The 13,667-nt window shown below is 46.7% G+C and overlaps 1 protein-coding gene across 3 annotated transcripts in view; it reads right to left on the minus strand.

The window, feature by feature from the left end:
* Window positions 1-13,667, minus strand: part of LOC310789371 (UTP--glucose-1-phosphate uridylyltransferase-like) — an 82,342-nt gene that overhangs the window by 41,784 nt on the left and 26,891 nt on the right. The window contains exon 1 of one of the 3 annotated variants that reach the window (XM_083651006.1): window positions 7,261-7,370. The exons of the other annotated variants lie outside the window; for them this stretch is intronic. Within the exon in view, the coding sequence (XP_083507132.1) occupies window positions 7,261-7,353 (93 nt within the window). The 5' untranslated portion in view covers window positions 7,354-7,370. Of the gene's footprint in view, window positions 1-7,260; window positions 7,371-13,667 lie in introns of those variants that run through there. 3 annotated transcript variants of the gene reach the window in all.

A 13,667-nucleotide genomic window follows, 5' to 3' on the forward strand; every position in this document is an offset into this window, starting at 1 on the left:
TCACGTGCTACGCCCTGCTGGTGAAACTCCTCACTGTCCAAAAGAAGCGGCTGGTAACCGCACATGTATCGGAGGATTGGAAGTATGTGCTAGTCTACAACTCTCCCCAGATCAGCACAGGGGGCGGAGCAACGACCGGGACAGCAGGGGGAATTGGCCAAGTACAATTGGGGGGAAAAACAGGAGGAAAATGAAAAAAAAATAAAAAAAATAAGAAAAGCAAAAAAAGTAGGTTATCACTTTCAAATGGTGGCCATCTCGAAAAGATCCGACGCCATTTTATCATTTTTATCAGCACCGGCCCATGACTTCATACGTATCCCCTGCTGTTGCGTTTCTCCTCATGTGCCCTCCAGCTTGAATGAGATCCACTCTTTCACAAGGCTTTTTAAAAAGTGAGCTGGAAAAAACTACAAACAATGAACAGTCAGAGGCATCCAGGAACAGCAAATCCTAACCAGATGTTACCCACTTGGGTTATTAGTGGATGTCTAGAGAGTGTGTGCATTTGTTTTGTGCGTCTCCAAGCATTGTAGATGTATCTCAGTGTTGTCACTCCCGCTGTGTGTGAGTGTGTAGTGTATGCCATAAAGTAATACATCTCTCGATGTTAAATGTTGGTGTGTGTGTGTGTGTGTGTGTGTGCGTGTGTGTGTATCAAAGGAAACGAGGCCAGGGGTCAGTGTTCATCCTGTCTCCTTTCCTGCTGAAAGAGTCCAGTGACCACCAAACCCCCCCGCCTGTAAGCTCTGTAACAGCCAGTGAGAGTGGACACACTGGACACACACAGACCACCTTCTGATGGAAACAGGTCTCTCTGCCACATGATGGAAGATGAGGTTACAAACACAACAAACAACCTCAACACAGCTGTCGCTCCGGGAGTGGCTGGCCGTTCTGTAGGACAAAACAGGTCAAGTAAGACAATGTGCACTCTTGAGTTGTACAGAGAAAGCGTCAAATAGATATAAAATTAACCCATGTAGGTCTAATAATTTAATATATATACAGTATATACATACATATATATATATATATATATATATATATATATAATATATATATATATATATATACTGTAATGGGGGCACGGTGGCTCAGTGGTAGAGCTGTCGCCTCACAGTCAGAAGGTCCTGAGTTCGATTCTCGCCTGGGACACTGTGGGCGCTGTGGTTGTGTTCCCCCCCATATCCTCACAGTGCCTACTGCCCAGGTGGGGTATCTCGTCGTAAGGGCCTTTCTGTCTGTGTGGAGTTTGCATGTTCTCCCCGTGCTCCCCCAGGGGGTTCCTCCGTATATAACCCCCCCCACTAAAAACATGCAGAAGATCAGATCGTCATCGTCATCCGACCAGTGACGACAACACCCGAAGTTGGTCCCCGGGCGCTGTACGAGAAAGCGACCACTGCTCCTGGCCTGCCCCCCGGAGGAAAGGACAAGCCAGGATGGGTCAAATGCAGAGGACAAATTTCACCGGCCACCGTCAGCATGTGTGTGTTTGTGGCCGCATGCATGTGTTGATGTGTGATCGTGTGACAATGTAGAAGAGGGGTGATCTCTGCACAAACCGTGTGCGTCAGGTGCGTCGGAGCATCAGATGAGTTGAGAAAGGAGAATCCCGCACACTGACTTCACTTCAGACTTTTATTTAGCAACGTTTCGGTCACAACAAGACCTTCATCTGGCAAAATGATCGTGTGACAATAAAAGACGGACTTGTCTGTCTGAATCGTTTATATTAGGGGTGTGCCACCTTAGGCACCTCACGATTTGATTCGATTACGATTAAGGGTGCTACGATTCGATTATTACGATTATTACGATTAATCACGATTTTCGATGCATCTTTTTCACCAAACAGGATTTTTTTTAAGCAAGGTATATTTGTCAGTATCCATTAATTAAAGTAAACAAACAAATGTACCTCCATTATCTTCAGTTGCGACTGAAGTCCACGCATCACATGTTACAGCCACCCTGCATGCTTTCTTCAGTGATTCCAGTTTCCAGTACTTCGGTTTTGGTCTCGTTTCACAGTTAAGGAATTGCTTTCCGGGCGAAATACCGTATTTTTTGCAAATAAAGCAAAAAAAAAAAAAAAAAAAAAAAAAAATGCAATTTTTTGCAAATCGATAATCGAACATTGTGAATCGATTTTAATCGTCACGTGACTCATCACGATGCATCTAAAAAACGATTAATTGGCACACCCCTAATATATATATATATATATATATATATATATATATACAGAGTATAGATTCAGACCCTTCATTCCAAGAGGCTATGGACCTGTATATGATGGTTTTCTTCATGTAGTTGGTTTTTGGTCTGGGTAAAGTCATCTGACCACCACTCGCCCATCTGGTGGAGTGTGTATGAATCCCTGAACTATAAATTATGTTAAAAATGTTTAGGAAGGAGCGCTTCCTGGACTCAAAAAGTGTGTTTGTTTGAGGTGCTCTTTGGATAGGGTTACAAATAGACTTGAAAAAACAAAAAACTCCAAGGCACTCTCCTTTAAAAAAGTTAAAGTGCCTTTATTTACATGGCAATGTCATTTTAGACTTTACAAATCAACTTGGACGCGTTTCGGCATCTAGCCTTCTTCAGGAAGTGAATAGTCAAAAAAAGCTATAAATTATGTTGTTGAAAAGAAATGTAGGAGTTTGAGTTTGAATAACTCTGTGAAGATATATAATGTAAGTAGGTTTACCGTTCGCCTTTTCTCAACACTAAGCCATGTAAGACGTATGCATGTCAGTTACGCTAGACCTAGGGGAGCACCCCAGGACCAGCCTAGCTGCTTTGTTTTGTGCTACTTGTAACTTCCCTAGTAGACCCTTAGATGCAGATGCCCATACCACAGAGCAATAATCCAAATGACACGGAACTAATGAACAAACAATTTGGCGATGCACACTTTCTAGTAATGGCAACTGTTCTACCCATTTTGGCAACCACCCTGTTGATGTGCTCGGACCACGACAATGAACTGTCAAGCCAAAGTCCAAGAAGCTTCACTGTTTTTACTTTGCCGTATAGCTTGACCATCTATCAGTAAACTAATCTTAGGAATGTGTGACAATCTATGATTAGAACCAAAAACTATACACATAGTTTTAGATATGTTAAGTATGAGTTTATTTGCCTTGATCCAGTTGTATATAAGGCCAAGCTCTTCAGTCAGAACCTGGTTGAGCTCTGCGCATGTGACATCATAAGTCACAATGTCTATGACACTGATGATGTCACAGACATTGTGACGTCATCAGTGGGACATGATTTTGGTCAATAGTGATGTCACTCACTGATGTCATAGACATTGTGACATCATCAGTGGGACAAAAATTGAAACAGAGCCCACTTATGAAACAGAGTCCACTTGCTCGCTTTTATGCTGAGCATGCCAATAGAGCAGGCAAGACCACGCAGGAGCCGAGCTGCGCGCGAGCTATGACATCATCAGTCAGCCTAAAGGGGCCGATACCCTATAAATCTGTGCAATCCAGTGAATTCAAATAATTATAGCAAGTGTGGGAAATCAGTTTGAAACTTGCTCAATGATAACCAAGCTTTAAAAATCTTTAAAGTTTGACTACTTCTGCTGAGAAGGAAATTGACATTGGGTAACACGTTAGTTGACTGCTTCTGCTGAGAAGGAAATTGACACTGTGTAACAGGTTAGGGGACATTCACACCCAAAGCGCTTTTGGAGCTGCCAGCGTCTTTCTGCAATTCATTCTCTATGTAAGGACGTGCTAAACGTGCTCCTCTTTTAATGAACGCACCTGGCGTTTAGCGCTGGTGGCGTCTGTTGTTTTTGGAGGAGCGCTGTGGGCGTTTTAAAGCTGAAAAAAGTTGAAAAACTGTGGTAGGAGGAGTGGAAAAGCGCCCTGCTCGTCTTTTCCACTCCTCCTACCTTTTCTCCTCCCGAGGTATCCTCAACCTCCGCTGCTGCCAGAATTGGCAATAATCTGGCTTTCATGTTGACAGTGAACAACATCAAACAGACAAAACTAGCTGGCTACCGTCTGTGTGGTCGTTGTGTGCTGAACTCTAGTGCGCGCGACTGCAGGGGAAAATAAAACGAAGCCAAAAAAAAACGCTCCGTGCACTGTGTTTTGTGCACAATGGAAGCGCCCTTGACATGATTTTCAAAGCGTTCTGACTGAAAAAAAAAACGCTTTTGTTGTGAATGTCCCCTTAGTTGACTGCTTCTGCTGAGAAGGAAATGGACACTGTGTAACAGGTCAGTTGACTGCTTCTGCTGAGAAGGAAATGGACACTGTAACGAGTTGACAATCCAGTCTGATATCAGGCTAGCATTTAATGCCACATCATCAATACGAGGCAACAGGGTGTATTACGTGCACAGTGTGCCCTCCATGTCATAAACTGCTGTCTTGAAATATAAACTGCGGCCACTCCCGGCCTTTATAGTCCACTCCTTTCCTAATAAACCTAAACAAAGGACCAGAGGGAGAGAGAGTACAGGAGAAAGTGACAGACAGAGAGAGAGAGAGAGAGAGAGAGAAAGGAAAATAGGAAGGAAGTGTGAAAGAGGGAACAATTAAGTGAGTGACAGAACAAAAGAAAACGACAAGTACAAGTTGATGGAGAGAAAGTGTGAGCGAGAGAGACAGTGTGTGCATATGTGGATGTGCGCGCACGCGCGCGTGTGTGTGTGTGTAGTGAAGGTGTTGAGAGAACTTTGAAATGCGTTTTTCAGCTAGGATCCCCATCATAACCCTGTACCCCTGGAGGGAAACACAGCAGATGATCATCTCCCTCTCTGGACAGAGAGAACAGAGGGGGGGGGGGAGGGGGGACTTCTTTCTTTACAGTATCTGTGCACTGTGTGCTGTGTGGGTGTGTGGGTGTGTGTGTGTGTGTGTGTGCGTGTGTGCGTGTGGTGTGTGTGTGCATGTGTGTGTGTGTGTGTGTGTGTGTGTGTGTGTGTGTGTGTGTGTGTGTGTGTGTGTGTGTGCGCGTGTGTGCGTGTGTGTGCGCCCGCGCGTGCATCATGCGTCTAATGTTCTTTTCCCCGGGGGCCCCAAGCAGCTCAACAGAAATGCTGATACGACACTTTGTGACAGTGGTGATACTGGGCAGCTTTCCAAGGTGGACATCAATCAACAACTATCCATTATTGGCAAGTGCTATAAACACACAACTGAACTGTCCTTTCTGAATGTGTTCCAATTTCAACGTTTTTGTCACTTTATGGGCCAATTCCTTCATCAGACCTCTACAGTACCTGCTGGTTTCATCTGTGGCTCAGTCATTTCGCATTGCACGGTTTTGTCTGGCATCAACATAAATTAAATGTTTAATATGACAGTAATAATACCTCAAAGGAAGCAAAACCTTTGAGGAACCAGTGAAACATGGAAGGCGAGCTGACTGTGTGACATGATGACAAAGATAATATATGCATGCCATGCCAGTGAAATATGGAAGCTGAGATGACTGTCATCATTCACAGGAAACCGACAGACTCTTTGGCATAAGGGATTCCCTAAAAACATGGTATTTCATGACTTGCATCCCGCGTCGCAGAGTGTTGTGTGCCTCTCATCGGCTCGTCACTTCTTCATGACTTTCACGACACGTAAGCTTGCTCTAACCATCACCTCCGTGACCCCCGTGCCTCAAACCCAACCACCTCCTCTCTGCCTCCCAACCAGAGCACGGGCTGAGAAGATCACGGAGCTCGCCAAAGCGCGCACCGCTACATCCTGCAAAACCACGCCCGTCCGGGTGAAATACCCTGTTTTTAGTGAGCTCCTTTGGCACAACACATTACTGTCCAAACAACGAAGACAGCCAGTTGCAAAAGAAATATTCCTACTCAAGTTAGTGATTTCCCAGAACATGACGTTCCGACAACCCCAAGAGAACGGATGTGAATTCATTCAATCCAGCTGTGGCTTATATCTGGAGAGAGAAATAGCAGAGAGAATTTACAGTCAAGAAAAAGAGAGTTGTGCCTCTTACTCAAACATGGATTTCTCCCTGTGTGATTACTGAACGTCTCTTTGTGCAAAACAGTATGTCCCTCTCCCTCTGTCTCTCTCTAACATAAGATTGAGAGATATGCTTGTGAATTAGTAACCCGACTCCGCCAGATGGGGCGGTATTGACCCATCCATCCATCTGGCAGCATCATGTTAGTGTATTAGGGGCTATACAAATAAACTTGACTTGACTAAAGACACCATTGCGGTTTGATTCTGAGGGACGCCAAAACCGTTTACTTCTGATGTTTTAGATTAAACTCCCAGTTTTGCTGCTGGAAATATCTCCACGTGATGTCAAATCATCTATGTTTGGCAAGTTCTCCACATGAATAAGAAATATACACAAAAACGGAGCGGTAGATTCCCTGCCTACCAACACGAGGGTCGCAGGCTCGCGCCCCCCGTCTTATCTCCAGCTGGGTCGGGGCATCCATACAGGCACGATTGGCTTTGTCTGTGTGGGTGGGAAGCCAGAATGAGGTTATGTGTCCTGGTCGCTGCACTAGCGCCTCCTCTGGTCGGTTGGGGCGCCTGTTCGGGGCGGAAGGGAGCTGGTGGGAATAAGTGTGATCCTCTCACGTGCTCTCTACGTCCTGCCGGTGAAGCTCCCCGCTGTCAGGTGAAAAGAAGCGGCTGGCAACTGCGCAAGTCTCGGAGGAAACGTGTGTGTGTCTACGGCTCTTCCCAGATCGGCAGAGGGTGGGGCAGCCACCGGGGCAGCAGGGGGAATTGGCCAAGTACAATTAGGGAGAAAAATAGGGGGTGGGGGGATGTCAGAAATAAATAAATATATATATATATATATATATATATATATATATATATATATATATATATATATATATATATATATATATACACATACATATACATATATATATATACATATATATATATATATATATATATATATATATATATATATATATATATATATACATATATATACATATATATACATACACACACACATAAACTCAATCTAGATCACCAATATTAAAATATTTTATGGTGGTGGGATTTTTCCTTTGCCCCATAATTATGTCAATAATATCCAATAATGTAATCATCGCTAAAAAGTGAGTGCTAAAAAGCCAAAGCAAATCTAAAACCTAAAATAATGTCACCTCCCAGACAGTCTCCCACTTTTCACAGCTACAGTACCATCATCAAAGCGTTCAATGAAACCTGGCAACCCGCCAATTATAAAGAGCAGTTGTGCGTCCTGGTAGCTCACCTGGTAGCACGCATACCACGAAGGCCCGGCCTCGGCCCTTTGCGCGGCCGACCCGGGTTCGAATCCGACCTGCGGTCCTTTGCCACATGTCATCCTCTCTCTCTCCCCACCTTTCCTGTCTGCCTACTGTCCTATATAAAAAAATAATCTTAAAAAAAGAGCCGCTGTTGTCTTTGTCTTCTGCCAGTAGCCGGTCTTCAGAAAATGGCAGTCAGTCACACACAACACAAGAAGGCAGTCAGTCACACACAACACAAGAAGACGCAGCAAATCACATGCAAATGCCTTTGGCACACGGTCACAACAATGTGTAAAATTGTACTACCTCATTCCATTTCCACCTGACACACACACACAATGCAAGCCTTACTAACTCGTAAGGCTGCATTCCTCTAACTGCACATGAAGCTCATTATAGCCGTCACGCATCCCGTAAAGTCAAGTCAATAATAGACTCGTGGCCAAAGCCACAGATGAGGACAGAGGTCCAGACCTGTTTTCTCAAGCATGAAAAACAGAGGTTTCCATGTAAACAACGTGGACGCATCGTTTCACTTGTAACAGACACAGAGTAACTTGTTAGACCCTAGTCTGACTCACTGGAAGCAGGCTGCCGGGGACACGCTCTGCCTAGTCTGACTCCCTGGAAGCAGGCTGCAGGGACATGCTCTGCCTAGTCTGACTCCCTGGAAGCAGGCTGCAGGGACACGCTCTGCCTAGTCTGACTCCCTGGAAGCAGGCTGCCGGGACACGCTCTGCCTAGTCTGACTCCCTGGAAGCAGGCTGCGGGGACACGCTCTGCCTAGTCTGACTCACTGGAAGCAGGCTGCGGGGACACGCTCTGCCTAGTCTGACTCCCTGGAAGCAGGCTGCAGGGACACGCTCTGCCTAGTCTGACTCACTGGAAGCAGGCTGCCGGGACATGCTATGCCTAGTCTGACTCCCTGGAAGCAGGCTGCAGGGACACGCTCTGCCTAGTCTGACTCCCTGGAAGCAGGCTGCAGGGACACGCTCTGCCTAGTCTGACTCCCTGGAAGCAGGCTGCCGGGACACGCTCTGCCTAGTCTGACTCCCTGGAAGCAGGCTGTGGGGACACGCTCTGCCTAGTCTGACTCACTGGAAGCAGGCTGCGGGGACACGCTCTGCCTAGTCTGACTCCCTGGAAGCAGGCTGCCGGGACACGCTCTGCCTAGTCTGACTCCCTGGAAGCAGGCTGCGGGGACACGCTCTGCCTAGTCTGACTCCCTGGAAGCAGGCTGCAGGGACACGCTCTGCCTAGTCTGACTCCCTGGAAGCAGGCTGCTGGGACACGCTCTGCCTAGTCTGACTCCCTGGAAGCAGGCTCCGGGGACACGCTCTGCCTAGTCTGACTCCCTGGAAGCAGGCTGCAGGGACACGCTCTGCCTAGTCTGACTCCCTGGAAGCAGGCTGCAGGGACACGCTCTGCCTAGTCTGACTCCCTGGAAGCAGGCTGCGGGGACACGCTCTGCCTAGTCTGACTCCCTGGAAGCAGGCTGCGGGGACACGCTCTGCCTAGTCTGACTCCCTGGAAGCAGGCTGCGGGGACACGCTCTGCCTAGTCTGACTCCCTGGAAGCAGGCTGCGGGGACACGCTCTGCCTAGTCTGACTCCCTGGAAGCAGGCTGCAGGGACACGCTCTGCCTAGTCTGACTCCCTGGAAGCAGGCTGCCGGGACACGCTCTGCCTAGTCTGACTCCCTGGAAGCAGGCTGCAGGGACACGCTCTGCCTAGTCTGACTCACTGGAAGCAGGCTGCGGGGACACGCTCTGCCGTTGGCTCCGACCATTTCAGTCGGAGCGAAGGTTAATCCCTTTCCGCTCCCTGTCCGCTCTCGAATGCCTCCTGCGCTCTGAAACAACGACGACACTAGCGTTGCTACACGCTGAAAATGGCAAGTCCTGACGAAGATTTGGATTGTGCAATAAAGCAGGCCTGCTTGGTACTTTGGGTGGATGGTTGGAAAGATAACAGAGCCTTTTTTCCCGCTATACCAGAGTGAGAGTAAAGCCTGGATTATGCTTGACGCTTTGGCCGGCCGCACGGAAATGAGAGACACGGAATCCTGACGAGGAAACGTGTGGAGCTTTTATACTCTGTGTGGGTTTCTGCTCGCGGAATTGAGCGCGAGTCTTGAAAACTCCACTTTGTCCGCCCAGCCGCGTCCGCATCCGCGTCCGTGTAGTTACAAAATTCGGGGTGCGCACGGCCAGGCGAAAACCGTCCGCACGGAGCCTTGCGGAGGGGCGTGTCTGCTGATTTGACGTCACTTTTCCGTGCGGACACTCGCGTTCCTCGCTGATGCGGACAGCATAATGAGACCTTAAGAGGAGCCAGACTCTCTCCTGCGCTCTCTACAGCGCGAAACGGAGAGGGTCTGGCAAGCGAGACTAGTTAGACGCCAATATGTTGAAAGTCTGCGAGGCTACATCCCTATCTCACTGGTAAATGGTAAAATGGTAAATGGCCTGCATTTATATAGCGCTTTTATCCAAAGCGGTATATCCAAAGTAGGTACATTCACCCATTCACACACCGATGGCGGCAGGCTACCACGCAGGATGCTGGCACACCAACGGGAGCAATTTGGGGTTCAGTGTCTTGCCCAAGGACACTTCGACATGCAGACTGGAGGAGCCGGGAATCGAACCACCGACCTCTTTTATCCAAAGCGATTAGTGGACGACCCGCTCTACTCCTGAGCTACAGCCGCCCCTCACTGCAGCACAATGGAGAGGAAGCTCCCGCCCAATCATTTGATTGACCGGCTAAGATGCAGGTGTTTCATGGTTACCATGCCAGCTAACATACTTAACCCCTCAGTCGATGAGTTACCAGGATTTCCAGCTCAATATGAGATGTAACAGATATGCCAGCTAGCAAGCTAATTGACTGGTCGAGTAAGAAGAAAGCTACGTCTTCATCAAGGATAAAATGCCTTTTCCAACTGATCAAAAGCTTCTCTGGTATTCTGGTGTCTGTGTCTCCTTTTATTTTTGACTGATTAAATATGAGGCCGTGCTGTTGTCACTTGCGTCACCTCGCCGGTTGACAGGCTGTAGTGCTTAATCCCATGTGGTTGTAAGAGATGTTTTATTGACAGCATAGTAAACAGTCTTGTGGACTTTTGGACGTCCTCTGTTTGCCACACAGCAAGAAGAGCTCCCAGGCTAAGAGAGAGACCAGGCCTTCATTCATTCACTGTACTTTTTTTAAGTAAAATTTCCACCCATTTTGTGACATCTTAAAGACCAAACGACTAATTGATAAGTCAAGAAAATAATCGACATTTTAATCAATAATGAAAATAATTGTGAGTTGCAGCCCTACTTCATTGCAACATAAAGCAGATTCAGTGGTCCTTTCCAGAGGAGTAGTGCTATCTAGAGAAGTGGGGGAACGCACCTATATGGGGAACACCTGCACACGCACAGGTGGGGTGATTAACGCTAACTTTTGATTTGACCGTGTTGAAAAGAAACACGCTTTTAACATTGTTTCTTCATGATTGTAAACATACCTTTTTAGCAGCTGGTCCGAAAAATGAAATGTTTGGCTGCCTTTTTCATCTTTACTTGTTATAGGTAGGCTACTGGTGGAAAAAAATATATTTTGATGCTGAAAAAGCCAGTAGCTGTTTCAGTATAGCTTTTATTAAACTGAGGTTTTCCCCGCGCTGTAGCTAGTTAAAGGTCCCATTCCGTGCAAAAGCTGTTTTTACTTGTAAATGCATATATACTGCTGTCAGCCCTCCCTGTAATGAGTGGTCACACGCTCAGAACTGCCACAGTTGGATTTGTCCCTATCCAGCGTCCCTCTGCAGTCTCCTCCAAGCCACACCCCCAAACGCTTCGTTTGCCCAGAGGGGAATCTGGGGGAATCGGGACGTCACTAGCTTCCTCTGCATACTGCGCGGGTCTCTCTCACACAAGCTACCTGCACCATTTAGTCTATAGCCACAAAATTAACACTTCTAGCTGGAGCGACGCCAACTGTACGTGATCCAGCAACTGCAGAGGTGCATTCGGTAAGTCTAGGCATTTTGAGATGTCCTCTTTAGCGTAGTACCGTTTAGTTAACGATAACTCGCAACCTAGCGTGCTGGTCCACAGACGCTAATCTGATTGGCCGCTGGGAGCCTGGGGCGGGCTCTCCCTCAGCGGCCAATGGGAACTGTTAGTTCTGAATATATTATAGAAACAAGCCGTTCTTGGGAAGCAACCAGAAGAGGGAGTGAGAACTCCGTCACAACAAACGGGTTTGCTATATTTTCGACAGATTAATCCAGAATCATGTTTTATGGACCAGAGACACACGTTTTTAAGAGGTTACAGCTGCACGAATTGGGACCTTTAAGGTGGAATGTTTCCTTTTCCTTCAAGCCACGAGTTGATGCTGTGTGAGTCATTCAGCCCACCTTAAATTAACCCACTCATATTCTGGTTTATTTCAAGAAAAACATTTTGGCTAGTGGAAATTCTAATTGGCTGGTAACTTCTAGCAGCCATATTGGCAGGTGGTCAAAAAAGCTAATTTCAATCCCTGCAGGGAGAGCAAGTGGTGACATAGGAGTGAGTGAGAAAAGGATCAAATATTGGTGTTTAAGACTGAATAATGACATCACAACTGTTAATTTAAAATTAGTTATTCCTCTAAACCTGACTTCAAATGCACAAAGTTTTTGCGCGCCAGCGCTATTCGGCCCCCAACGCTCAGCAAAATTTGGCCCGCTGGTGGCGAGGACATTTTTTTGTGGCCCTCTCTATCATCAAAGTTCCTGGGTTACGGCATGACAATATTTGTTCGGCCTCCGGCAACAATCTGGGTTTCTCATGTGGCCCCCCATGAAAAATAATTGCCCACCCCTGATCTAGCCTCTTAAATTGGTTCTCAAAGTGAACCAGATTCATGCATTTTAGTTTAAAATGTACACATTTTTCTTACAGGGGGCATGGCCCCCCGAACCCCCCAAGAGGGTCCAAGCAAGGTCTACCCACCATAATCTCTCCAAATCCTGTGGGAAACATACAGTTATTACTATTTTCTTTGTTCTTAAAAATATACATTGCCCGTTTGTGTTTTGCAATATGGACATTGTTTTATTTATAATTAAATTGAGCATTGGGCCTTTATAAGAATGTTTATTTGTATTATTTCAATTGTCACACTCATGGATACATATTTGAGGTTTGTTTATTAACTGGGAAAAGGACCACTGGAACAAACGCCGCAAACATGATCCGGCTACTTTTTCAATCTGACTGGCTACTCAAAAGTTTGGGGAACTCTCTGCATCTCTCCACAACACTTCCTGTTTCCCCCTTCACTCCTCTCCTCCTGGGCCGTTTCTCAATAAGCGTTCTTGTGTGTTCTTGTGTTCTTGTGGTCCTGTGAAACGTCATCAGTCGCAGCCCAAGTACTGTTCCAATACAAAGTTCACATTTCGCCAAGAACGCTTAAAATTCCCGGATGTGTTCTTGACATGCCCACTTTACCGAGGATGCTCTGGTTGGAGAACGTTCTCCCCACACAAGAACAAGAATGCATTCTTGGTATTGAGAAACGGCCCTGGTCTTCATCTCTCCACAACACTTCCCGTTTCCCCCTTCCCTCCTCTCCTCCTGGTCTCCATCTCTCCACAACACTTCCTGTTTCCCCCTCCACTCGTCTTTTCCTGGTCTCTCTCCATCTTACATCTTTGCCTCTCTCTCTCTCACTTATGGGTTCATTCATATAAATAAATGAGGAGGTTTCGCTTGCCACCAACTGACAGAAAGACAGACCAGGCTTGTGTGTGTGTGTGTGTGTGTGTGTGTGTGTGTGTGTGTGTGTGTGTGTGTGTGTGTGTGTGTGTGTGTGTGTGTGTGTGTGTGTGGTGAAAGAGGAGACTTAATAAGGTGCCAGTGCCAGGCCAGCGACTGAGGGAGTTTTGTGAATGTTCAGCGAGTTAGAACCAAACATGGCCGATGAAGGCCAGACACTCTGGTCTCTGGCGTTAAACCAATCAGTTGTATCTGAGAGTAGGCGGCCAGGTTGTGTTTCCCAGCAAGAGGTGGCACTGCAGATGATTAGGGAAATATCAGGAAGTACATCCTCTAGAGAAAAAGGTCTTGTGTGCACTACTAGTCCAGGGGTTTTCAAAGTCTAAGACTATGGGACTCCCCCCAGACAATGCTTGGAAAATGGCGCCCCCCTCGCTCAATCCCCAGATGCCTATGGGCTCATGCTTATATTATTTGATCTCATAGACACTCAACAATAGCCTGTTTGATATATACTTCAGACTACACAAAATGCATAAAGAGGTCTGTCCTAAGGCATTTATTGGTTTCTGACTCTGGGAAAGAAGGAACAACTCCACAAATCTACTGAATCTCTGAACTATCTCC

This window comes from Poromitra crassiceps (assembly GCF_964638095.1).
Source record: "Poromitra crassiceps genome assembly, chromosome: 14".
Classification (NCBI taxonomy): Eukaryota; Metazoa; Chordata; class Actinopteri; order Beryciformes; family Melamphaidae; genus Poromitra; species Poromitra crassiceps.